The sequence below is a fragment of the Chelonoidis abingdonii genome, chromosome 8, assembly GCF_003597395.2.
Source record: "Chelonoidis abingdonii isolate Lonesome George chromosome 8, CheloAbing_2.0, whole genome shotgun sequence".
Classification (NCBI taxonomy): Eukaryota; Metazoa; Chordata; order Testudines; family Testudinidae; genus Chelonoidis; species Chelonoidis abingdonii.
Window position 1 is genome coordinate 88,107,941 of NC_133776.1, and position 27,551 is coordinate 88,135,491.

Below are 27,551 nucleotides of genomic sequence, written 5' to 3' on the forward strand. Positions count from 1 at the left end.
GGTGAGTCCTTTTTTTTTTTTTTTAAAAAAAGGCTCCAGGATATACTGGAAGAGGAAGCCTTCATGGCTGAGGAATAAGAGGCCCTTGCTGTCCCAGGGCAGCTTGCAGGCTGCTGCTGTGAGAACGGGCACCAGAACAATGAGTCCCACAATGATGCTACCATGCCGCACCACATACACCTGCCCACCCATGTTCAGCTATATGATTTCTGGGAAGGAGGATGAGCTTGTGCCCGCCAACACTACCCTGCCCCTGGGAACATGCTACCCCCATTCAGCAACCCCAGCAGCTGTCCAGGAGGGCCATCCAGGAGTAAGTCCACAGTAACCAGAGCTTCCACCTTCTACCTGCACTGCAGCAGGTGCAGAGGAACTGCCTCTTCTCCTCCAGGTGGTAGGAAGAACCGCCTCTCATCCCCTTTCACCATCCTCTGCTCCGTGCTGACCAAGGTTCTTACCCCTTCCATCAACTCCAGGTCCTGGCAGAGCCACCTCCTCTCACACTCGGATTTGGGTGGACCTGGGTGAGCCCACTCATGGCTGCATCCCTAGTTGGTGGGCCAAATAAAGTGATCTGGCAGGATGGGTGCAGCCCATCCCTAGAGGTAGTGGAAGCAATGGCAGCTGGAATGGAATTAGAGGGGAAGGGATTGTGCTCAATTACAAAAGCCTTAGAGGGCCAAATGTCTAAGAGTGAAGAGAGTTTCTGCCCTGTATCTCACCGGAGGCTTGAGGCCCTCCTTTGTGTGCACTCTTAAGAGCTGGGAATCACAAAGGCTATTCCGAGGGAGCATGGATGGTTTTGGAAGAGGACAGAGTAGAAATCAGAACACAGAGTTAGAAGCAAAAAATAAAAAGGAAGGAACCTAACCTGGTTCACCCTTCTGTCCAGCTGGTCCAGGAATACCATCCCGACCTGGCTGCCCTTTCTCCCCTGGAAGACCCGGGGGGCCGGGACGGCCACCACCACCTAAAAAAAAGAGAGCAACATATTACAGCAGAGCACACCTGCCTCAAAACTAAAACTGAAGGAATGACTAGGTAATATCAAGTCCATGTGAATGAGAACATTTAAAATCCAAACCAAAACTCTTTCCCTCTCTGTTTTCTGCACTCACAGAAAAAGATCACAGTCCTGTAATCTTTAAGCTGTTTAATGGTGATTAAAATCCATCTAATGCTTCCTTTCATAGGTGAAATTAGGTTCTTGCTTCTGCAAAACACAGGCTAAGGGATTACAATGCTTAATATAAAGAAAGCCGACAGATACAAAAACAGATACTTGCTAGTTTCAAAAGGTAATGAGATAACTTTGTCAGTGACACAGGTAGTCAGGGTTGCTAAAAGAAGGTTCAGGTATAAGGGCATTATTGTAATTTGGTTTCAGGGTGCTATATGTACATGTGGGTGTGAGTGTGAGAGAATGAGAATAGACACACATCACACAATATAGTTGTCAAGATATGAAAAAAGAAGCTATTTCAAATTTTAAAAAAGGTTCATGGGACCAAATCCTGCAGGCAAAACTTCCATGGCAATTTACAGTTTTAACACAATAATTCGATGCATAGTGTAGCACTTGTAATCACAGTACTCCTTTTGCCAGGTCTAATTCCACCATGGTAAATCTGCACTTGCCATTAGTGGATCTGGTCATATGCCCTTTGTAATCAATGAGAATTTTGCCATCCAAGATGGGATTCCATGTCAGAAATTATTGTGAAGAAACATAAAGAACCCATAACGCCAGCCTACGTTTTCCTGAAAGGGAATTTGATTTTGCAAACAGCACTTCATAACCTTCACTTTCAACTAAAGCTTTGAAGCTATTTCAAATCACTCTTTCCTGTTTAATCCTGCAAGTCACAGTTTGGGAGTCAGATATCTACTATAGGTCACAGAACTTTCTGATGAACAGCATAAGCCAGGCTTAAATAATACAAATATTATAACTAAGGTTCTGCAAGCTTGACTTTGTTGTACTATTCATGCCTACCTGGTGGCCCAGGTGATCCAGGAAGACCGGGACTACCTGGGGGTCCATCAATACCTTTTGGTCCTGGAATTCCTGGTGTCCCTGTGAAATAGAGACATGTTAATCAAACAAGACACTGCAGTGTTTTATCAGGTACAGGTAAGCACTGGATAAGGTACAAGTCAGACCAAGTAAAGAGTGTCAAGCAAGTACCAAGATACTGTACAATACATGCTGCAACTGTGAATACCATAGATTTGCAACCATTCATTTAAAGGGGCACTAGGACTTTAAAGAAGAGGAAGAAGTTCATCAACATAAAACATGGTTGCCTAAAGGTGTTTTTTTTCCTGCCATCCTTCAGAATCCCACCTTCTTAATTACTTAATGCTGAAGGCCAATAGTATCGTCTCTAAAATGGATATAACCTAGTAAACAGCAACAGCATATTTAGTTAGCAACACAGTGCAAGCATGATGGACGCAGCAGCTAACCCATCATTCCCCAGTCCCTACCTCCTTTCCAGAAAAAGTTGATGTGAGTTAAGGACACTTAACACCTTTCATGTTTGATCCCTTAGTTTATATATCACTAAATTCGGACTTGAGAGCACTGGGGCTGTATACACACAACAACTTGGGTTGATATAAGTTACGTAGTGCAGGGGTGTGAATAAGCCACCCCTCTGAGTGAGATAAATTACACTGACCTAAGTGCTGGTGTGGACAGTGCTATGCCAGTGGGAGAGCTTCTCCCGAGGACACAGCTACTGCCACTCGTCGGGGCTGGAGTAATTAAGTTGACAAGAGAGCTCTCTCCCGTCAGCTTAGAGCATCAGCAGTGCAGTTGCATCGTTGCTGTAAGCCGCTAAAAAGTCTCTAGATAAGATTGCCAAAACTTATGAATTCACATTTGTATGCACTGAAAAAAAATCTCCTCTTTACAATTAATTCTTTAGAGAAGCCAAGATTTTGTAGTAAGTTATAATAAAAGCCAAGCTCCACAAGGGCTTTGTTGTAGCAATCTATAAGAGAAAAAGTATGGCCAAACTCAGCTGTTTTGTGGGTCAGAGAAGTTAGTAATCTGACCATTGCAAGTTGTAGTACTGGCTTTCGCAAATGTTCATGTGTTCTGGTCCCCATGCTGCAAATGAATTGACACTGATTTTAGAAGGAAGTTTAAAATGATGTGTCTCTATCCCTTTGCAGTGGTGATTCCAGTAGCATTACATGAACTGGCTCCACAGTAAGAACCCCAAGCAATTACAGCCTGCCACCATTCAAGTTACCTGGAGACAGAAGCCAAAACATGAGAGCATGAGCGAAAGACAGGAAATTCCAAGTAAAATTACCTGGGAATCCAGGAAGGCCTGCTTCTCCTTTTGCACCTGGATTACCTGGTAATCCAGCCAAACCAGGATTTCCAGGTGTACCTTTGCTGCCAGGGTTACCTGGGTATCCAGGGAAACCAGTGTCACCCTGGAAAATATTAGGCAAAAATGAGATCCATTCATTTTCATATAATTTAATTCTTTTTGTATGTTCCTGTTCTTGACATCAGACACCAATGAATGTCATTAAAATCTTCAGTTTTTCTTTTTGCCTAATCTGATGTTAACCTTGTTTAGTGCTGGAACTACCTTGGTAACGTTTATTACCTGAAAATGGCAATTGTAAAGATTTTAATGGTGGCCGCTACAATTTGTTTGTATAGTGTTCCCCAGAGCCTTTCCCAAAGATTATTCTTTGGCATTGTCAAAAATTGGAGGGGTTATTTTCTTTCAGCTCTACGTGGAGATATTTTTTAAAGCAATTTTAAACATACCACTGTAAAAATGTCATGGTGGGAGCCCAGGTGTATTGCATCTCAATAATGCCATGTAAAACCTATTCAATTTACAAGCACAGAGTATTTTTCTAACTTGTCAGCCCTGGAACCTCAACTCTGAAAGTAAAACACTGTTTTCTTTCTGATTCACGCATCATCACCAGTAGTAAAGGTTGAGATTGTCACATTTTTATACAAATAGATTCACACCTGTACACCCCATTGCATTCCAGTGCTCTCCGCTAACTTCAGATTTCTGTTCAGCCATTAGGCTTTGCTAGATGTCATGAAAATGGGAATTGGGCATTCAAATCCCACACGTGGCTCTGAAAGTCTCAGTCATAAATAAAGTGTCAAATCTTCCTAGTAGGTGTTATTGAGCTACCAATATATTTTAAGCAAACACTTTATATTCCTCAAACTGGAGCTAGAAACTGTTCAAATCTGCTCCCATGGTATAAGCACAGATTTAAGGAGTGGAATACGACTAACTCATGCTTTTAAAAGGAAGAGATGAACTAAGTTTCATTCTGAGTTACAAATAAACATTTATGGGATCATTGGCAACAAGACAAGTCCAGGTAGGAGATCTCTGGCCACATTTATCCTAGTTACCAATTGTTAACACCAAAAATAAATCCCCCTCCCCTTAGCTGTAACATTCCAATCAGATACCTTGCTAGGTTAATGAGATATTTCTATTAGTTCTATGCCTACTAGTTATTTTATCACTGCAGTAGCAACAAGTTCACACATACTTCTGCTTCTTGTTCTTATTCCTTTCCCAAGTGCCATAATTCCCCAAGCATTTCCCAGACCTGAGGAAGGGCTCTGTGTAAGATCGAATGGTTGTCTCTCTCACCAATGGAAAGGTTGGTCCAATAAAAGATATTACCTCACCCACCTTGTCACTCTATAATTCCCTAAAACATCAAAATCATTTTCATAGCAACAATTGTGAGGTCAGACAGGATTATGGTGTCAGGTGGAAAAGAAACAACAGAATCTTTTAAGAAGCCAAGATTCTGTTGTCATGCAGTTATCTTGGATATTGTAGAAAGAAGAAAAATACAGAAGTGTGTGACATTTTATCTAAGTATTGCTTTTGCTAAACAGATTGTGTCTCAAGATTAGTCATAAGGCTCCAGTGACAGCTGCCAGGAGCTTACTTTTTTTTTTATAAAGTTCTGTCACTTATGTAGCTAATGTTTGAAAATCTGGGCACCAATATCTTTTTTCAAGCTTTAGTTTTTGGCAGCAGCAACTGTGACCTTTTAGTTGCCTCTTCCCTGTGGATGTATCTCTAAATGGCACCTCTGCATATTGTATTCGCCATTTTTCAAGAATTAATTGTGGCTGCTTGAGATTGGAATGGAGCAGTTCATTCTACCACGCCTATAGGTTGTCATTATGTCACCAATTATAATGGTGACATAATGATAACCTACAATGAATCTTAAGTGAGCCATAACTAGGATAGTCTCATATGCAACTTTCTGCCAAATGCAAACACCACCACAGACAGGGGTTTCTCCAGCTGTTCTAGTTTCTTTAAAATATTACTCTCTACCAATGGAAATGGACATCACAGATGCTTCACTTGGTAGATGGCCCTCTGTTAAACAATTCTTGATAAACAAAGACTTTGATGAGGAAAGCCAGTGCTACCTTTGGCTGCAGGGGAAGTGAGTTGTATGAAGATTTTCAAAAAACCTGTTTTTCCTCTAAAATGGATCTTTATTTTAATCTTAAAAACACAATCTCAGTGTGTCCTTTTCTTCACATAAAAAAAATTAATGCCCTTTAACACAGAAATATCATTCACCCACAGCACCTTCTAGGGAAGAATTTTGAAACATACCTTAGGGCCAGGGACTCCAATAGCTGAAAGACCTGGGTTGCCTTTCTCTCCCTTTAATCCTGGAAATCCTGGAGGGCCAGGCTGGCCAAGACGCCCGGCTGTACCTTGAGAGCCTTTAATACCTGGGACACCTATCCAAAATATCAAAAAATGGTTTTGCAGCAGCTTCAGAGCAGTCAGTCAAATTGTAAACTGACCAGGAAAGACTAATGAAGAGCTGAATGACTGATGAGACTTATTGTTTTAACCAAAAATAAACAAAAACAAACAAACAGCTAAAATCTCAAAGGGCTTCACCATATTTCTCATACAAAGAGGAGGAATTTTACAGAATGCACAAGGATATAATATTGCCTGTGTGTGTATATTTTTAAACTTTGACAAAACCAAGAGGCCCTTAATAGTAAATACCAGCCAAATACTACTATAACCCCCAAAATATTGGTGGTGATGTCCCAACACTTCTTCCTAGCTAACTGAATTACTGTATCTATTTCCTTTTGAATAAATAACCCATCTTATTTTCCTTCTGATAGGCTAGTCTACAGAGCCCTTTTCATTTCTAAACTGTTTTGTTGGGTAGAATCTGAAAAATGAGAGACCAGGCCCAATAAAAATTTTAATAAGATTCTTAGACAGATTTGTGGTCTCAGATGAACTACACATGAAAGCTACAACAGAAATGCACCCTTCCAGCTTTGTATCTGTAGTGCTTTAAAATGAATGTACTTTGTTAAATATTCTATTATACAAGTCTGAATTTTCTGTACCAAAGCACATACCATATATTCTTTCTGTACTCTTCACGTAAGTATATGCATACTACTTTACATATATTTACATTCATATACACATTACACGTGCAAATCTGCCTCTGTTCTGCAGAGATGAAACATACTGACTGGATCAATGCCTTTTAGTAACTAACCTGGAAGCCCTGTCTCTCCCATGGCACCTTTTTGTCCTGGAGGTCCTGCTGGTCCTGACTGCCCAGGAAGCCCTGGCTCTCCCTTGGGGCCTAGAAAGTAGGTTACTTTAGTTAATAGAAGGCAATGACAAATCATTTTGATACAGTGATTACTCACATGAATATGGCCGTCTTCTAATCTGGGGTTTCTTTGGGTGCCCAGCTGCCTTGAGATACCCTTTTTCCCAATCTGCACTGAAGATTTAAAACTTTTCTTTCAGCTGTAGACCTTGATGCAGTTAGCTTTGCCTTTCCTCCTTGAGTAAAAATGGATTGCACATACAGCTACAACTTGGGAACCATCTGAAACCAACTAGCACAGAACGTGGCTGCCAGTTTCTTAAGCAGTGCTTCACACAAAGAGCACATTCTCCTGGTGGCTCCTTAATCTGCAGTGGTTGTTCTTTAGTTTCCAGGCGGAGTTTAAGCATATGGATTTGACCGATAAAGCCTAAACTGGTGTGGGTCCTGGCTGTCTGAAAGATTGCATAAATTCCAATATGACACCTAGAGCAAGACTTGCAACCAGGCAATGCTGGTAGAGAAATACTGAACAAAAATGTAGAGGCTTCAGATGCAGCAGAATAAATACTGTGAAGTAACATTTTTGATCCATGGGGTAGCTAAAAGCATAAATATGATTTCCAGCTAGCCTTCCCAATACTTCTGTTTGGTCTGTTGCTAACTGTAAAGGTAAGGATTAATGATGTAGGCATATGTTGACTAGGTCAGTCAACACTACTTACAGCTCCTCCAATCAGGTTGTTCTAAGCAGCAAGCTCGTTTCCAGCTACCCCAATGGCAATCCCAAACTTCAACCAGGTCAACAGCTCAAAAATTGCATTCAGGTACATCTAGTATTTTACTAGGAATAAATCCACAATTTGGATGGGGATCCCAAGTTCCTCAAAGTCTGCAGATATTTAGATCTAGAAAGTGAGGTTGCCCTTTATGGTGGCACTACGATGTGAATAAAAATGTCATGAAGTCATTCAATATCAATGAAGAAAGTTGGGAGGAGAGTGCAGAATCCAGTTGAATCTGGAGGGAATACCTGGCATTGGGTGCAGCTCAGCACGAAGTGGCTTTGATTCAGAGGATGGAAGCAAAGTGAGAAAGAAGAAAGGAGCATGCTGTAATCTTGGACTCTCACAGAGACATGGATCTGTGAAATTTATAACAAGCTGTGTCGCTCCTGAATTGGGCTTGTCAGTGATAAGCGGACTCACCAGACGCCTGACTAGACCTCTTATGCATACACCATGATGCAGTGGACTGAAGGTTCCCTAAATATGGTTTAAACCATATTCTGCTGCCACAAAATCAACTGCATGTGCATTTTTACAATCCAAGTCATTCATTACAAAGGCTGTACATGGGCAGGGTTTTCTACCTTACCTGGCAATCCTGGTGCACCTGGTTGCCCATTGAATCCAGGTGGCCCTGGGTCACCTTGGAGACCTTGATAACCTTTCTGGCCTGATACTCCAGGAATACCTTTAAAGGAAAAAGACAAACTTAATTACTGATTTTTTTATTTTTAAATCAAAGGAGAAAATTTTCTCATATATGAATAAAGTGCCAAGTAAGGATTTTCTCGTATCAGGTGAAAATCTCCATATAAGCTAACCTGAGATGCAGTACCATTGAACACAAGTCAGTGTTCATGGAAGACCCTGGATGAATATCTACAGAACAGAAACAACCGTGTAGACAGAGGCAATACAAGCTTCCTGACATCAGCCACTGACAATACACTTCACAGCCATACTGACAGGAAGCCCCAGGTCCGCCTTGGGGCCTAGAATAGCAGATTAGTTTTGTTAACAGAATGCAATAATAGATCATTTTGATGCACTGGTTACTCACATGAATAGGATGGGACAGGCTCAGCCTACATATTTATTCTAACCTGTGTATCTGCATATGGGCTACTTTTACAAGTAGTTTTGACGTTACTCTTGGACTGGAAGCACTTCAAGGCAGGGATGCAGAGCATCTACCACAATGAAGCCCCAAATCCTGGCCAGGGCATTAGGATGATTCTCTGATACAAATGTTACACAGTAATAAGAGTTCACTAGCAAGGACACTGCAACCGACTATATGGAGCAACTCAGTTACACTCAAATGGTCACTTTAAACCTTCTCTTCAAGAGAAGAAAAAGAAGAGAGAACCCTGACCCCATCCAGTTTAAGTTTTCCTTGCAGAGAAGGACTAACTGATTATAACTGAATCCATCTCGGTTCGCCATCACCTGTAGGAAACAAGCCCATGTATGAAATTCCTCACCTGGAATGCCTGGCTCGCCTTTCTCTCCTTTTGATCCCAGCTTGCTTGGATCAACTTGTCCAGGGGGACCTGGCAGGCCTGTTTCACCTTTCACGCCTTTCTGCCCTGCCAGTCCAGTAGGTCCTGGCTGACCTGGTAAACCATCACTGCCTACAGCATGTACAGACAGCAAAAGGAAAGTGTAATCCATAGGGTGGGCTAACATCACTTATGTTTCTATCACACTCTGCTCTATTCACAAGTAGTGAAATTCACCCAGTGGGTGGTGAGCTCCCCACCGTAAGCCACGCAAGGGGCTGAGTGAGGGGCCATACATCGAATGGTTGCATAAGGGTGTCTACATGTGCAAAAGGACTATATGCCTTGAATAGACCAGCACAGAGGAAACAGCCAGCTGTATAACAAAGCAATGATCCAGAAGCCCCAACACATTGCACACCCGACATTAATAAATAAAAGTAATAATACCACCTCTATCAGGCTGTTACATAGTGCTTTCAATCAACAGATCCCAAAGCAGGAACAGAGTTTGAGAGTCTGCTGGCCGCCTGGTGCAGAAGAAGATTGGTGGATTTTACCTACCAAACTCACAAAATTCTCCTGCATACAGCCAGATTATATGGGCTTTATGTGGCGGGAGTGAATTTCATCCATGTTGCTTAAAGCCAACCCTGGAAAGCCTGACGACGCAAAGCCATCAGTTTCATCTTTAACATGGTCTAAAGCAGAGACTTTACCAAGTATTATCTTTAGTATCATTTGCATTTCTTTAACATCTTTAATCCAAGGATCTCAAAGATGAAACAGCTAAAGCCTCAGAATGCCCTTCCAACATGTCACATGGATAGCTTAGTACTGCTTTAAACAAAGTACCTGTGAACACCAAAGTCAGAAAGATAACCCAACCCAAGCAATGAAATTCTGAACTGATTTATGCTATGTAACTCCCCACCAAAGCCAAGACTACATCAGACGCTGCTCCCAACATCTTTGAAGGATAAGCAGTGTTAAATTCTCTGCACTGAAAATAGTCAGACAAATGTTACCTTTAGGACCAGGAAGGCCATCTCTGCCAGGAGTTCCAGGAGGACCTTGTGGACCCGGAGCTCCCATCACACCCATCTCACCTTTGGCACCTAGATGCATTGAACCACCAGTGTCATTCTGAACAAAAACCCCAAAGCAATCAGTACTTCACTTTCACCTATCTTCATTCCTATGGTATTAACCTGTACATCATAGTCAGCTAACTTGAGTAATTCTCATTTTATACCTAAAACATAAAGGACCAGATTCAGTGAGAGGCTGAGTCCATGTAAATCCCAGTGCTTTCAATGGGTGTTACAGTGCTTAGCCCTTCTGAGGATCAGCCTCATATAGAAAAATAACTTCCTAGAATAATTTATACTTGAATGTGGCGCGGGCTTTTCCATTATTAATTTTTGCAGAGAGTGGTGTGTGCTTGTTTCTTATAAGCCATATAAATGCGCTTCCTGTATAAAATATTTCATGAAGAAGACTTATTTATTTTACATTTAAACCGTTATTTACTGAAAGTCATAGAGGTAATTATAAATACGCAGGCACAACTGGGGAGAATGAAACAGTCTATTTCCTGGAATATAATGGCTTTCATTGTGTGGAGTCAGATCCTTTTGCAGTAAAACAGAAATACTGAAAAATCATAGAGAAGTCATCAAGTTCAGCCTCCTAGGTTGAGGCAGGACCAAGCACACCTAGAGACCATGCCTACCAGGTGCTTGTCCAAACTGTTCTTAAAAACCTCCAGCGACAGGGATGCTCCCTTGGAAGCTTGTTCCAGAATTTAGCTACGCTTATACAGTTAGAACATTTCCCCTCATATCTAACCCAAATCTCCCTTGCTGCAGATTGAAGTCCACTACTTCTTGTCCTAGTGGACATGGAGAACAATTGATCACTGACCTCTTTACAATAGCCTTACCATATTTGAAGAGTGTTATTAGATTCTATTTCATTCCTCTTTTCTCCAGACTAAATACTTTTTTTTTTTAATCTTTCCTCATAGGTCAGATTTTCTAAATCTTTTATAATTTTTACTGCTCTCCTCTGGACTCTCTCCAGTTTCTCTACATCTTTTCTAAAGTGTGGCACCCAAAACTGGACACAATACTCCAGCAGAGGCCTCACCAGTGCCTAGTAGAGCAAAATAATTACCTCCCATATCCAGGGCCGTCCCTAGCTATTCTGGGCCCCTATGCAGTGCCCCCACGTGGGGGGAAGAGAAGTGCAGGGGCTGACCTCAGGCCTCTGTCGGGGGGGGGGGGGGCAGGTCTGGCTTGGGGGGCAGGGGAGAACTACCCCCCAGCATTCACCAGCAGCACAGCTGGGGCCGGGTCGCTGCACTCCCGCTGCCAGTGTGTGCAGTGCCCTGGCCCTGCTGCAGGGGCGGGAAGAGACGGGGCTGGGGTGAGAAAGGGGCGAGGTGGGGGCGGAGCAGGGCAGGGGCCCTGGGGAAGAGCCGGAACAGGGACTGGAGCAGCACGCAGCTGTGCAGAGCACCAGGAAATTTGGTGCTCTACGCAGCTGCGTACTTTGTATATGGGTAAGGATGGCCCTGCCCATATCTTACCTATTACACTTCTGTTAACACAGCCCAACATGGTTTTAGCTTTTTTTGCAACCGCATCACATTGTTGACTTATATTCAATTTGTGACCCATTATAACCACCAGATCCTTTTTAGCAATACTATTGCCTAGTCAGTTATTCCATATTTTGTATTTGTGCATTTGATTTTTCCTTCCTAAGTGTAGTACTTTGCACTTATCTTTACTGAATTCCATCTTGTTGATTTCAGACCATTTATCCAATTTGTCAAGGTCATTTTGAATTCTAATCCTGTTCTCCAAAGTGCCTGCAACCCCTTCCAGCTTGGTGTTATCTGCAAATTTTATAAGCATGTCCTACACTCCATTATCCAAGTCATTAATGAAAATGTTGAATAGTACCAGACACAGGACAGGCCCTTGCAGGACCCCACTAGCTATGCTCTCCCAGTTCGAAAGCAAACCATTGATAATTACCCTCACTAAAATCTTTCAACCAGTTATGCACCCTCCTTATAGTAATTTCATTTAGACCACATTTTGCCAATTTGCTTATAGCCTATGTCAAAAGCCTTACTAAAATAAAGATATCACTTCTACTGCTTCCCCCATATCCACAAGGCAAGTAACCCTGTCAAAGGAGGAAATTACGTTGGTTTGGCATGATTTCTTCATGACTAATCCATGTAAGCTATTACTACTAGGGCTATGATTTTATTGCGGTAATTTTTAATTAATTTCACAGCAGAGGTACAGGAAAACCACCATGTGGGATGGGAAGAGGGAAGAAGGGGGGCATGTGCGTGGGCTGGGGAACGAACACATCTTATACTCACTATACAGCAGCTCCTGGCTGGACGGGCTGGGCCTGGCTCCCACTTCAGCCTGGAGACCTGGCCCACATGATCACAGTGCCACTCAGGTTTGGTGAGTCTGCCCCTCCATAGACCAAGATGGAGGGGCAGATGTGCCAAACCTAAGTGGTGATGCAATCATGTGGGCCAGCTACAGGTACTACATTTGCTCTTCTCCAGTCCTCTAGGGTCTCACCCATTCTTCACAAGTTCATAGTTCCGAGATTGTTTCAGCTAGTTACTTAAGGATTCTAGAGTGAATTTCATCAGGCCTTGCCAACAGGAGCACACTTAAATTACCTAAATATTCTTTAATCCCTTTAATAATGATGCATACTTACCTACCTACCAAACTTCACACTCAAAATATGCCCGCAAAGCAGATTTAAACATCTCTATAACATTACAATATAAAGAAAGGTGATACACATGGTTTTAGGGTGGGACTTGCAAAAGTGCTAAGCATTTACTTACCTGCTGACACCGAAGTGAACAAGAGTTTTTGCACTGACTTTAATAGGAGCAGAGTTAGGCCTGAGTGCTATTAGTACTAGAATGCTTAGACCGTAATACATAGTGATTGCTGCAAAGCCTTGCACTGGGAGAGGATGGGCAGACAATGGATATTACAATTAGAGAGAGGGTCCCTCACCAAAATAGCCACAGATCCAATCTCCCTCCAAAATTCCTAGAGGATCCTGAAATGTGCATCCAACATTAGAGACACAGGTTTGTCCCTAATTCAGGTTTATTGCAATGAAGGCTCTCATGGGTGCCCATGGATAAACTGCTTTTCAGTCGTCAGCAAGGTAAAATAAGCAAGCCCAAGTTCAAATGACATTTCTCACCGTCATTCTCACTGATAGCATCCCCAAACCGTGGAGAACACACATGTGACTACAGCCCTCTGTATATGCCTACAGGTAACAATGCTCTTCTGGCATGTTTGAACTTGCCTGGAAATCCTGATATTCCATCTCGTCCAGGTGGTCCTGGTGAACCTGGAGGCCCAATGAGACCTGGTGTTCCTGGAAATCCTGGACTACCTCTGTCACCAGGTGGACCAGGGATGTCGAATCCAGGAGGGCCAGGATCTCCTTTCTCACCTGGAACTCCTTGTAATCCTAGACATTATTAAAACACCATCCTTTAGCAAGAAATCGGGCATGGTTGAGAGAGGGGTGTGTGTGTGTGTGCGTGTGTGTGCGCGCAGATGGCAGTAATGGTGGAATAGCTGCTCTTTACTGGCAGCACATTGCCATAATACCTTGATCGAACCTCCCAAATGGGTAAATGTTTTGACTTCCAAAGCCCTGATCCTGCAATGGGATCCAAGCAGGCAGACTTAATTCATTTCAGTGGGGCTCTGTGGAGGCTCAGGGGTCACATACATATGAGCTTGCAGGATTGGGGTCCAATTGCCCTGCTGCAAAACTAGTGTATTAAAGTCAACATTTTTCAGAAGGCGATGCTAAAAGTTTGTCAGCAGCCCAGTACATATAACCCTTGGTGACCCCATATTTTGTTTATGGTGTTTATTCAATTGCATGACTAAAGTAGGAGTTAAAGACTATATTCTTCTCACAAATTAACTGTGCAGAAGATTAAATTTCCCACAACTTGATCAATAAAATGTGCAAATTCTACAGAAAAAAAATTAAGTGCTCTTTTTAATATCAGGTTGACTACTTATTTTAACAAAGTCTGTTTGTATTTTATGATGCAGCCTAATAATTCCTATATACAACACAAATGCGAAATCCTGGCTTCAAGTTAAATGAAATCCCAGTTGAATTGCATCAGGGAGGCCCACACTATTAGGTTACAGGATAACCTCAAATGGGCATTTATTTTCAAAGGACAGGCAAGTTCTGTGTTTCACTAGGTTTGTCTAAATTAAAAATGTGCCTCAATAGGAACTGTTTAAAAAACAAAAGCAACCTTACTTAATATTAGCGAAACTGAGCCAAAGGCACCAGTCATAGTAGGGAGGCACAGCTCCACTCCCTTCAATGGGATTGCACCTGTTGAGTTAAGTGGTGACTTTCACTCTTGAAATGTAGTTCAAATAAACTAATAATCTTAAATTAAGACAACAAGGAGGAGGCTTTGGTGAAGAAATCACAGTACCTGGTGGACCTGAGGTTCAAAACTCAGCGAGTTAGCATTCATCAGGAAGTTGAGGCACAGGGAAAAGTAATGAGTTGCAAGAGAGTCATTAGGTTAGGAAACAAAATTAAGCACATAAAGATTAGAACAAAAATCTATACTAAAGTTACTGAGCATAGATCTAACTACAAAGGATACGACACTATTACAGCTACAAGAAACTGGTTTGTAAGTAAATTTAATTATAGGCATTTTTCAACAGCAGCCACCATTCTACACAGAGAGAAGTAACTGACTGAAAGTTTTTTAAATAGTTCAGTGCAATCTTTCAAAAAACAAAACAAAATGTTGGACTGTGTTCCTGTCTCCTAACCTAGCAAGCTTTTGGAAATGGTCCAAAGTCTCCTCTCAAGCCATCTTTTTACACTGCCTGCACCAACACAGCCATTCAATGCTGGCCTGTTCATCTCACTGACACTTGTGCATGCCTTATTGGGTGGTTGATATTTTGCTGTTCAGCACTATCTGTCTGGAGATCCCTCCAAAAGGATTTGTCAAAGATGCTTCCACTTTATAAAGAAAAACTGAATCCCTTATTGGGAACGCTTGGCTGCCTATTGCTGTTGCAGACTGTAACTACATTGATGGCTCTTTATAAAGCTCCTGGAGAGCTTAGTAAGATGTGGTGCTACATGAATTATTTTTCTGATGTGTATTATAGTATATAAAATAATATTTTCCCCATTGTCTCAAGTTTGTTTGAAGACAATACAATGCACTAGTTAGGAGCCCCTTCTGTAATCTCTCTTATGGAGATTATTTTGACACGTTCAGTGTCAGGAACAATAAAGAATAAGTAGTGTAAGACAGCCCAATGCTGCAGCAGACAGTGCTTTGCGCTGCCACTGTAGGAACAAAGATTCAAAAGCGATTTAGAGACTCTCACTCTACAGCAGGGGTCTCAAAGTCCCAGCCCACGGGCCATCTGCTGCCCAAGAACCTCCCCAGTGTGGCTCAGGGGGCTCCAGCAATTTGAAGGTCTCTCCCTTGGCCCCATCTGTGAGGTCCGGGCACTGCCCCGTGGATGAATTAAAATGGCCCGAGCCCCCACCCATCACCGGCAGTGCAGCGGAGCTGAGCAGCTTCTTGCGCGTTCACTCCATGTGTCTGCCGGCCCCTCCCTGCGGCCCTGGGGCAGGACTGTGCCTCCGTGCACTGCCCCCACCCCGAATGCCCCTGCAGCCAATGGGAAGCTGCGGAGGCGGTGCCTGGGGGCAGCTGCCCACGGAGGCCCCCCGGCCTACCCCTCCTTGGAGCCCCAGGTAAGCGCACCACCCCCCCCAGAGCCTGTTACCCCCACCCCCTCCCACCAATACCTTCTCCCATCTGCAAAACTCCCCTCAGAGCCTGCACCCCCACCCACACTCACCATTGTCTTGGCCACCCCAAACTCCCTCCAGAGCTTACACCCCCTCCCCACACATCCCTCCTGCTTCACAAACTCCCTCCCAGAGCCTGCAACCCCACTCCCTCCTCCTGCACCCCTCCCCCCCAAACTCCCTCCCAGAGCCTGCACTTTTCCCCCTCCTCCGTCCCAGAGCCTGCAACCCCACCCACTCCTCCTGCACCCTCACCCTCTGCCCCAGCCCAGAGCCTGCACCCAGCACCCAAACTCCATCCCAGAGCCTGCACCCGACTCCCTCCCCCACCCAAGCTCCCTATAGGCAGGTGGGGGGCGGAATATGAGGGGGCGAGTTCTGGGCGGCATGAGTGACATTATTGGCCCGCTGGGAGGATTTGAGGACTGGTACTGGTCTTAAGGTAAACTGAGTTTGAGACTCCTGCTCTACAGACTAGAGGTAAATTAGGCATCTTCAACTCACTAAGAAAAATGTGCCTATCTGCTTGCATTGCTCAATTACTCTTTGGTTCCTTTGGTGAGTGGAATTGTTCCCCTGACAGGGGAAAAACAAAGTCCCAAAAGGTATGGCTCATGCTCCAATGTCTATGGGGACTCTATCAGCAAACAAAATAAACTATGAAGGTAGTATATAACCTGGTAAGAGGACAAATACTTTCAATATTTCTCGAAAGGTGAACATGGAGTAAAATCAACATGTCGTTGAATCTGTGATAACATTCCCATTTTTCTCCTTCTGCTTCTCAAATGTGTTTAACTGGATCAGAATTGTAGTAGAATATGCTACGGAATAAACACTCGAGTAGCTCGTTTTGTAAAAACAAAATATACAGACACTGCAAACTGTTTGAATAAATGGTGGTGCATCAAAAAGAAAACCTGAACAAAGAAATACTTAAGATTGTTCCAATTGCCCTGAAAAACAGAATCCCAAGAAAGTTAATCTACTATAATAAAAAGGAGTAGAGTCTATTCTGATTCAGTGGGAAACAGGAATGATGGGGGAGGCAACATGCACACTGCACCAGACAAGTAGCAGCACCTATAGCAAGGGTGGGCAACCGTTGAGAAGTAGTGTGCCAAGTCTCCAGTAATTTAAGGTTTTGCGTGCCAAAATAAATGTAACATTTGCAGGGGCCCCTGACAGAACCCCAGACTGGCAGCGTGTTGAACGGGGCCTGTGGCAGGGACCCGAGACCGGCAGCGCGCTGAGCCATTCAGCCTGCTGCTGGCCCGGAGTTCTGTCCATTCAGGCTGGCAGTGGGCTGAGCGGGACCGGGAAACCGGCTGGCAAAGGGCTGGTGGCCAGAACCCTACATTGGTAGCTGGCTGAGTGGAACAGGTGGACAGAACCCCAGACCAGCGGTGGGCTGAGCAACTCAGTCAGCTGCTGGTCTGGAGTTCCGGCCACTGGCTCCTGCCAGCCAGGGTCCTGGCCGTCAGCCCCACTCAGCCCGCTGCTGGCCTAGGATTCTGTTCACCCAGGCGGGCAGGGGGCTGAGCGAGGTCGGTGGCCAGGACTCTGGCTGGCAGCAGTGTGCCAGTAAAAATTGGCTCGCGTGCCGCCTTTGGCACACGTGCTGTAGGTTACCGACCCCTGATCTATAGGATTAAAGTAGGTGGTTTACTTAAAGCTTCAGTCATGCACTACGTTTCATGCACTAAATTTCAGTGTTGTCATGCTGTTAGTAGCCACAGTGATCTTTAACGCAGATTACAATGAAAAATTAGCCATACTGATCCATTGAGACAGGTGTATTTGTTTTACTTGGGAAAAGAAATGCTTTGTGGTCTAAGAGCTAATCAGCAACCACATGGAGTCAAACTCTGCCTAGCACCTGAAAACAGGTATAATGGACATCCAAAGACACACAGCTCATACACTTAAAAAGCAGTGCTGCTCTGTGTGTCTAACAAACCCCCTACTACAACCAGGCATAGTCTGGGACTTGGGGGCACGCACAGAGGTCACTGATGGGACGGGAGCTGATACACAGGTCATTCAGATCATTTCCATCCCCAACACCGGGCACTGAAACCAGGTTGTAGGCAGAGGACCTGCAGATCAGCTTCCCTGCACGAGCAAGGTGGTTACGCATATGCCACACTTTAAGCATATGAGCAGTCCCTTTAAAGTCAGGCGGACTACTGAAACACTTAAAGCTAGGTATATGCTCAGGTGCCTCTGCCCCTTGCTCCTCTGCCGGCCATGGGTTTTCTGCCATGCACTATCTATAATGCCAGCCCAAATTTTGGCTCTTCACTTAGGGTGGCTATCACTAAAACAAATCTGAAGTGTGGGACAGTGGTCATGCAGTAGCAGTATCTAGACATGTACAGCAAAGACTAGGTGCATTTCAGTATTAACATAAAGTTGTTCTCTAGTTCATACAGCACATTTTCACTGTGGTTATTGCTGTGCGTTTGCAGTCACAGGGTTAGCGAAGTGGAAATCCCATTCAGTGAAAGTAATGTAGAAAAACCTCTCTCAAATATAAAATACTTTGTGAACAGAAATTTAATCCCCTTCTTCCCTCTCCCTCCCGTATATAGCGTTGGAACTAGAATTTATAAAAATGAAGTAATTTTAAATACAAGATTACCAAAATACCCTTTGCTAGAGACATGCTCCCCATTAATACTATGGGCAGACTCCTAGTTTTGCAATTTAACCTGGACCCAACAAGGAGGCCCAGAACTTCCAGACTTTGCTTAATGAAGAGCATGATGGAAATGACTGTTCTGGAAGTCACAAACTATCATTACCTGAATTAAAATTAATGAAGTTTTTTTCCAGTTGTGAATTTATAAAGTGAATGTATGTGACCCTTTCTTCTGGTAGTTTCTTGTTTACACAATAGACTACTAGTGTTTGCAGTGTTCTTTTTCTATCTGATGCAGAAATGGACCAACCACTCTGAAATACCTAGGATCAAAGCCATTTTTCAGCTGATTTAGGCCATACTTCAGTGCCTATTGAAGTGACTGGAAAGACTTCCCACTGACCTCAGTTGGCACTGGATCACGCCCTGAATGTCTACCTATGGACTTAAATGGAAGTAGTGTGAGGAACAGTATTGTTACATAGGGTTTTGTTTTTTTTTTGCTTCTGGTCAAGGCACAAAATGTCAATTTATAAATGTTGGCTCGCAATAAAATTGAAGTTATTTAAAAATGGGTCTTGCCAACAGAATATGAAGTGTCGAGTTGGTTAAACTGCTTCAGTCATTAAGGACTGTCTTGATACTTAATCACATAGGTCAATTTATTTCACTTAAGGGTCATGAAATAAATAATTTCCAGTACACAGTCTGTGCACACTTGAGTAACAAATACATTATTTTGGTTGGCAGAATAATGTAACCTTAAGGTCCATAAAAGTACTATATTTTCAATATTATGTTGGCTCTCAGAGAACTATTTCCTTTAACATTACGGGCCTGATCCTGTGAGGTGCAGAGCACTCTCAACAGCACCCATTGACTTCACTACCAGTTGACTGCACACTGTATCTCCAGAATTGGGCATCACATAATTTGTCTTTTTAAAGATAGCATAGCAATGAAGGCATATTGTCTATCCTCTCAGTAACCCAGAAATGCTAGATTAACATGCCACTCCCCTCTGCCAAGGAGAGGAGCTTCTTGGGCTGCATTAACAAACAGGATGGGCCAAATTTTTCCTAGTTGTCAATCATGGTGCAACCCGCCCTTGCCTTCTGTGGGTTTCTATGGGACAGAATATAAAGGCAGAACTTGTCCCATGTTGTGGAAAGGGTCCTGTCCAAACTGAGCATCAGGAAGTCTCCGGCCCTCCCTTCCTATTTGTTGTTTACTGGCACTTTTGTACACACCCTGAGCTGGTGTGCCTGCCTCCCTGACATACAACATGTCAGCAATAACTCCAAAGTTATAATCACTCAACTCTTACCTGGTGGGCCCACAGGTCCTGGAGGGCCAGGCTGTCCGGGTGGACCTTGACCACCAATTCCCGGGAACCCTGGGGGTCCCGCTAACCCAGGTGGTCCGCCTGGTCCAGGGTCACCTTAAAGGAAATTCTAATTTAGTTCAACAGTGAGGGATCTCAGGGTTTTCACATTCATTTTCAGAAGTCATGTATGAAGCGTCTACACATTGTTCACTGGCATTTGGTCCCTGCACACATGCAAGTGGAAGTTAGGTGTGCAAATACCACTGTGCATGTAATTTCAGAGGCCACTTTTGAAAGATGGTCCAAAGACTTGTTACTGTGCCATAGTACACTAGTCTATATAACTGTTCACAAATACCTTTGCTATACACCAAACCAGAGATATATTGCAATACAGTGCAGACAATTGCTAATGCCAGAAGTTCATAAATAATTAAAGTAGCTTAGGTGAGAATAAAGTGCAACAAATTGGTAAATATAACACATAAGAATGGCCGCCCTGGGTCATATCAATGGTCCATCTAGCTCAGTATCCTGTTTCTGACAGTGGCCAGTGACAGATGCTTCAGAGGAAATGAATAGAACATGGCAATTTTGAGTGATCCATCCCGTCATCCAGTTCCAGCTTCTGTCAGTTGGAGGTTTAGGGACACCCAAAGCACGGGGTTGCATTCTTGATCATCTTGGCTAATAGCCAGTGATGGATCTATCCTCCATGAACTTATCGAATTCTTTTTTGAACCCAGTTATACTTTTGGCCTTCACAACATTCCATGGCAACAAGTTCCAAGGATTAACTGTGCACTGTATGAAGTACTTCCTTATGTTTGTTTTAAACCTGCTGCCTATTAATTTTGTTGGGTGACCCCTATTCTTGCGCTACGAGAAGCGGTAAACAACACTTCCCCATTCACTTTCTCCATAGCTTTCATGATTTTATAGACATCTCTCATATCTGCTCTTTGTTATCTCTTTTCTAAGCTCAACAGTGCCAGTCTTTTTAATCTCTCTTTGCACAGAAACTGTTCCATACCCCCTAACCATTTTCATTGCCATTCTCGGTGCCTTTTCCAGTTCTAATATATCTTTTTTTGATATCCACGGCATTCAAGGTGTGGGCGTACCATGGATTTACATAGTGACATCATGATATTTTCTGTTTTATTATCTAATGGTTTCTAACATTGCTAGCTTTTTTTAAACTGCCACTGCACATTGAGTGGATGCTTTGTAGGATAGGGTTAAATTTCAAAATGATCTGGACAAACGGTCGGAAGTAAACAGAATGAAATTCAACAAGGACAAATGGAAAGTTCTCCAGTTAGGAAGGAACAATCAGTTGCACACATACAAAATGGGAAATGACTGCTTAGGAAGGAGTACTGTGGAAAAAGATCTGGGGATCATAGTGGATCACAAGCTAACTACAAGTCAACAGTATAACATTATTGTAAAAAAAAAAAAAAAAGCATTATTCTGGGGTCTATTAGCAGGAGTATTGTAAGCAAGACACAAGAAGTAATTCTTCCCCTCTACTCCATGCTGATTACGCTCAACTGGAGTAGTGTGTCCAATTCTGGGTGCCACATTTCAGAAAGGATGTGGACAAATTGGAGAAAGTCCAGAGAAGAGCAATAAAAATGATCAAATGTCTAGAGAGCATGACCTATGAGGGAAGATTGAAAAAATTGGGTTTGTTTAATCTGGAGAAGAGAAGACTAAGGTGGACATGATAATAGTTTTCAAGTACATAAAATGTCGTTACAAGGAAGAGGGAGAAAAATTATTCTCTTTAACCTCTGAACATAGGACAAGAAGCAGTAGGCTTAAATTGCAGCAAAGGTTGTTTAGGTTGGACATTAGGAAAAACTTTCTAACTGTCAGGGTGATTAAGCACTGGAACAAATTGCCAAAGGAGGCTGTGGAATCTCCATCACTGGAGATTTTAAGAGCCAGTTAGACAAACACCTGTCACGGATGGTGTAGAATAGATAATACTTAGTCCTACCATGAGTGCAGGGGACTGGACTACATGACCTCTTGAGGTTCCTTCCAGTACTCTGATTCTATGATGGCTCTACAATCTCTTTCTTGAGTGCTAACAGCTAATTTGGTACCCATCATTTTATATGTATAATATGCATTACTTTGCCCCAGCAACAATAAATTTCATCCGTCATTTTCTTGCCCAGACACCTACTTCTGTGAGATTTCTTTGCAACTCTTCACAGTGAGCATTGGACTTATCTTGAGTAATTTTATATTTGTGTGTAAATTTTGCCACCTCCTGTGTACCCCTTTATCCAGATCATTTGTAAATATGCTGAACAGCACAGATCCTTGAGACACCCCACTATTTAACTCTCTCCATTGTGAAAACTGACCATTTATTCCTATCCTTTGCTTCCTGTCTTTTAACCAGTTACTGATTCATGAGAGGATTGCTTTTATCCTATGACTGCTTACTTTTCTTAAGTCTTTGGTGAGGGACTTTGCCAAAGGCTTTCAGAAAGGTCAAGCACACTACTCCAACTGGATCACCCTCGTCTACATGCTTGTTGATGTACTCAAAGAATTCAAATAGATTGGTGAGACGTGATTTTCCCTTTATAAAAACCATGTCAACTCTTCCCGAGCAGATAATGTTTATCTATCTCTCTGATAATTCTGTTCTATACTATAGTTTCAGCCAAATTGCCTGATACTGAAATTAGGCTTACCTGCCTTTTAATTGCTGGGATCACCTCTGGAGCCTTTTTAAACAATAAGCATTACATTAGCTACCCTCCAGTCATCTGGCACACAAGCTGATTTAAGCGATAGGTTAAACATCACAGTTAGTCGTTCTGCAATTTCCTTTAGAACTCTTGGAAGAATACCTCACGTCCAGGTGACTTATTAGTGTTTATTTTATCAGTTTGTTCCAAAACTCCTTCACAGACACCTCAATCTGGGAGAATTCCTCAGATTTGTCTCCTAAAAAGAATTGCTTAGGTGTGGAGATCTCCCCCATATCCTCTACAGCGAAGACCAATGCAAAGAATTCGTTTTGTTTCTCCTTGTCATCTCTGAGTGCTCCTTTAGCACCTCGATTGTTCAGTGGCCCCACTGATTGTTTGCCTGGCTTTCTGCTTCTGATTACTTAAATTTTTTTTGCTCTGTTAGTTTTTGTGTCCTTACCAAGTTCCTCTTCAAATTCTCTCTTAACCTGCCTACTTATACTTTTACAGCTGACTTGCTAGAGTTTATGGTCCTTTCTATTTTCCTCACTAGGATTTGACTTCCAATTTTTAAAGATGCATTTTTGCCATTAATCATCTCTTTTACTTTGCTGTTTACCTATGTGGCATTTTTTGGTCTTTCTAATTTTTTTTTTTTTTTTTTAAACTTTGGGTATACATTTAGTTTGACCCTCTATTATGGCATTTTGAAATAGCTCCACACCGTTTTCAGGCATTTCAACCTGTGACTGTTCCTTTTAATTTCCATTTAACTAGCTTCCTCATTTTTGTGTAGTTTCCCATTTGACTTCAAATGCCCACTGTGGAAGGTAAACAAGAATGTAACAAAGTGGCTTCATTTAAAGTATGGCACCCTCACCAGTTGGGATTTGTCTCTATAAGCTAGAGGCCAGATTTTCAAACATACAAAAATGTGCATGCACTTCGGTCTGCCTGTGGCCTGGGGACATAAACCTCAGTTTGCCATGTGCATTTAGACAAGCACAGTCCATATGCATACCAAGCGGCTTTGCACTTTGGAAAAACCAGCCCAAATGTAAGCAGTCTCAGGTCCAGATTTTTAAAGGGTATTTAGGTGCTAACTCCCACTGAAATAATTACAGTGGGAATTAGGCACCTAACTACTTTTAAGAATCTGTCCCTAAGTAACTGTCACACAATAACAGGCTGATTTTCAGTGATTAAGAGTCATACAGCATTCAACAGAAGATCATGAAGGGTTCTCTGTACCTTTTGGCCCAGGAATTCCATCTGAACCTGGCCGCCCTGGCAAACCGGGGTTTCCTGGGAAGCCAGGATCACCTTTCAGTCCCTGAGCTCCTTTAAAACCTGGTGGCCCTGGTGGCCCAGGTGGTCCTGGGACACCAAATCCAGGGTCCCCCTATGATGTAGGGAAAAAAGAAATGGATTTTGCAGGTTAGCTCTTTCTGATAACGTTTAAAGTAATAAAGGGGAAAAACATTCCCCCCTCCCCTCCAGCCCCCCAAAAGCCACGAGGTTAAAAAAAAAAAAAAAGACTTCCAAAATATTTACAGCCACACAGCTCAGGCAAATCATTCTGGGAAAGATTAGGCAACATTAGTCACCTGACAGAAAAGGAGGTTTTCTGATATTACAGCAAAATCCATGTCATCTATCTGGAGGGTTATGCTCCAATCCTCCAACACCATACAAACATGACCACCTCTGGGAGGGAGTGCACAATAAGGAAGGAAGGGCCACCTGACATGGACAGTGTGGAGGGCCAGCTCACATCACAACTTGAGGCTACAGGAATGGCTCTAGTACTGCAGCTATAAAGTGTGCAGGAAGGCAAACGGTGAAACGCGGCACTCCTCAGGACACATGGCCTGACTCATACCCGAAGTTCTTTTCTTAGGGTCAGGGGAACCTTCTTGTACAAGCCCTTGGTTGGGAGTGTAGCCACCCTGACTGCAGTCTCATGAAACAAATCTATTCAACTTTGTCGGCCCCTAGCTGCTAGAGGAACTGGTAGCAGAACGCCATTTGCTGTGCTCATGAAGGACCATTTTTGTTGATTAGCTAGTGTTTTCACTCAAATTTGAAAGAGCCTTAAGGGATTAAATGAAAGTATCTCCCTACTTTTCAGCTGCACCCATTCCAAGGGTAGGGACAAACGCTGGTGGGTAAGAAGGAGGGACACATTTTCAGTAAAGTTGACCATTCCATCCCCACTCAATCACCAGTTTAAGGTGGACAGCTACACAGAGCATCCTATCCAAGATTGCCCTATGACGTTCAACTCTGGTCCTACACATCAGGAGACTCTGCACTGTCGGTGTTAGAGCAGACTCTGCAAGGCAATGCAGCTGGACACACAGCACTGGGGACAGCAGCTACTGAGTAAGAAAAGATAAATGACTTGATAGGTCCTTTGACTTGAGAGAGGTGAGGGCTGCTTACAGATGCAGACCCCTCCCAACCAAAGAAGAGACTCTACAATGGCACAGTTGAAGAGACAAACTTCAGTCTTAAACCACAGCCCATTAGCAGAGAGATTGATATTTTCAGACCTTTTGTCCTGGGAAACCAGATTGTCCTGGTGGCCCTTCGAGCCCTGGTCGTCCAGGGGCTCCTGGTGCTCCTGGGGGGCCAGCCATTCCTGGGAAACCTACAACCCAATGTGGAGGTTAGGATAACAACTGAGGTAAGGCAACAAACAAGTGTCAGTACATTTCAGGGAGATTTGGCAACCGCTGTGTAAGTGTTCTTTTAAAAGAGGCCCCTTAGATCTGGTTGGCTCAAAATGCACTATTGCACCAAAGCACCCCAGTTCAGTTTAGACAGCTATGTGCATAATGCACTGTAAATTGATCTGGACCACTACATCACAGCCCTAGGACATCTTTCAAATCACCCCTTCTTATGAAGGATGTTCCTCATTTTAAGTATTCTCATTGTGGCTGCAAATTATTTACATCAGAAATACGGAATCAGGCGACTGATTGTGGAGATTGTTATTTATGTTATACACTGCTTGAACTGTCTTCTTCTGCAATGGCTAAAATCTCTTCCATTTGGTTTTAACCCCAAGGATGGTTGAAAAGCCTAAGCTTCCACAAAAGTGCAGGAGAACAGACATGAAACCGAGATTTTCCAGTGCTTTTAACAGTGGCATGCAACTTAGGTAGGCATTTTTAAAGACTTTGGAGATTTAAGAATGCAACTACTTGCGCAAACTAAGAAAAAACGGTTAAACCTGAAAAATGACACTGCCGAAAGCCAGTATAATTCACTCCTCCAAAGATGTAGTAGCAAGTATACCTTTTAGGCCTGGTGGGCCTGGAAGTCCAATGCCAGGTATACCCGGATCACCCTTAGGACCTGAGATGCCTGGCAAGCCCGGCTGACCTGGCAGACCAGGATCACCTGCAGAGGAAAATCATTTTTAATTAGCAAAAGCTAGTCAGAGTGAAAACTCAGAGGGTTACCTGGAAGTCTAGTTATGCTCTTACCTGGAAGTCCTACTTCACCATTTCTTCCTGGAGGTCCAGGGGAGCCTGGAACTCCTGGTTCTGTAATAGTTTTGCCAGGTTCACCTTTCGGACCTAAGAGTGGATAGGATACAGATGCATCATTCTACAGCACACAGATTCTATACATAAGGAGAGATATCCTTAGTCATCTACATATAGATGGGGTAGATTCAACACTGCGTTACTCCAGTTTTACACTGTTGCAATAGCACTGAAATCAGTAAATCAGGTCCAATCTAAATACAAGTGTGGTTTTTCTGACTTTATACCAGGGGTCGGCAACCTTTCAGAAGTGCTGTGCCGAGTCTTCATTTATTCACTCTAATTTAAGGTTTCGCGTGCCAGTCATACATTTTAACGTTTTTAGAAGGCCACTTTCTATAAGTCTATAATATATAACTAACCTATTGTTGTATGTAAAGTAAATAAGGTTTTTAAAATGTTTAAGAAGTTTAATTTAAAATTAAATTAAAATGCAGAGCCCCCCCTGGACCCGGGACAGGACCTGGGCAGTGAGAGTGCCACTGAAAATCAGCTCGTGTGTCACTTTCGGCACACGTGCCATAGGTTGCCTACCTCTGCCTTATACCAAAAGTTAAACACTCAGGTTCTCTTGAAGACTTTTCTCTTACAGACCTCACCTTATTGAGCCTCACTGTGCCCCATTTCACAGGCTCAGAACCATTTCTTGCCGTTTGTGCATTATAAATTGTTCTTCAAAGAAGTCATGAAGTCTGACATTTCTAAGCCCCCTGCTGGTGATCGTCATCTTAATAAAAAGTTACATCATTTACCACAGCATGGGGTTTAGCAGGGTGCATTTAGACTGCAGAGGTATTTCCAGTTTTACAGCAAGCTGGTTAATAGTCTTTGGACTTCAGTACTGTTGAAGAGAGGGCAATTTGTGACAACCATGTGGCTACTGGCAGGGAAGCTCACAAATGCCAGGATTAATTACTGCTTTCAGGTACAATTTTAAAAGCCTTCATGCTTGTCCCTGCCCAATGATCTGGAAGCTGTGCTGAGCCAAATGGGTACAACTTGCTGTTATTGCTCAATAACATATGAAAATACACCCACCTGGAACTCCTGGGGGACCTGGACGACCAGATACACCCTGAATGCCTTTTTCACCTGGAGGACCTTGTGGGCCAAAACCAGGAGGTCCCATAGGTCCTCTGTCTCCAGGAAGACCTTGCACTCCTGGATCACCTGGAGGTCCCATTCTTCCTTTGAAAGCAACACCACCCTGAACAGGATGGTGGGGGAGAAGAGCAATCATTTGTTTTAGAACAGATTTAAGAGTTTAGTTTTAAAGCTAGTGAAACAATCATTTTTGTTTAGAATTTCTGTGATGTTTATTATTCCTCCCAACCCCAGGCTGGTAGCTGTCTAGCATGTTATCATCATGCTGGAGACCAGGTTCGATTCTTGGTCCTTGTATCTTGCTACCCCAGCTGTAGGTTAATGAAGTGCCATGTGGGGAGGA

General features: G+C 43.1%; 1 protein-coding gene across 1 annotated transcript in view; it reads right to left on the reverse strand.

Annotated features, from left to right (window-relative positions):
* Positions 1-27,551, reverse strand: part of COL4A5 (collagen type IV alpha 5 chain) — a 157,876-nt gene that overhangs the window by 21,767 nt on the left and 108,558 nt on the right. Inside the window, exons 25-39 of the mRNA XM_032788201.2 lie at positions 27,143-27,311; positions 26,042-26,134; positions 25,851-25,955; positions 25,100-25,197; positions 23,796-23,946; positions 19,825-19,938; positions 13,322-13,489; positions 9,970-10,059; positions 8,924-9,073; positions 8,029-8,127; positions 6,592-6,681; positions 5,664-5,794; positions 3,327-3,453; positions 1,997-2,077; positions 872-970 (exon numbers count right to left, since the gene is read on the reverse strand). Coding sequence (XP_032644092.1) covers positions 872-970; positions 1,997-2,077; positions 3,327-3,453; positions 5,664-5,794; positions 6,592-6,681; positions 8,029-8,127; positions 8,924-9,073; positions 9,970-10,059; positions 13,322-13,489; positions 19,825-19,938; positions 23,796-23,946; positions 25,100-25,197; positions 25,851-25,955; positions 26,042-26,134; positions 27,143-27,311 — 1,765 coding nt within the window. The remainder of the gene's footprint in view (positions 1-871; positions 971-1,996; positions 2,078-3,326; positions 3,454-5,663; positions 5,795-6,591; positions 6,682-8,028; positions 8,128-8,923; positions 9,074-9,969; positions 10,060-13,321; positions 13,490-19,824; positions 19,939-23,795; positions 23,947-25,099; positions 25,198-25,850; positions 25,956-26,041; positions 26,135-27,142; positions 27,312-27,551) is intronic.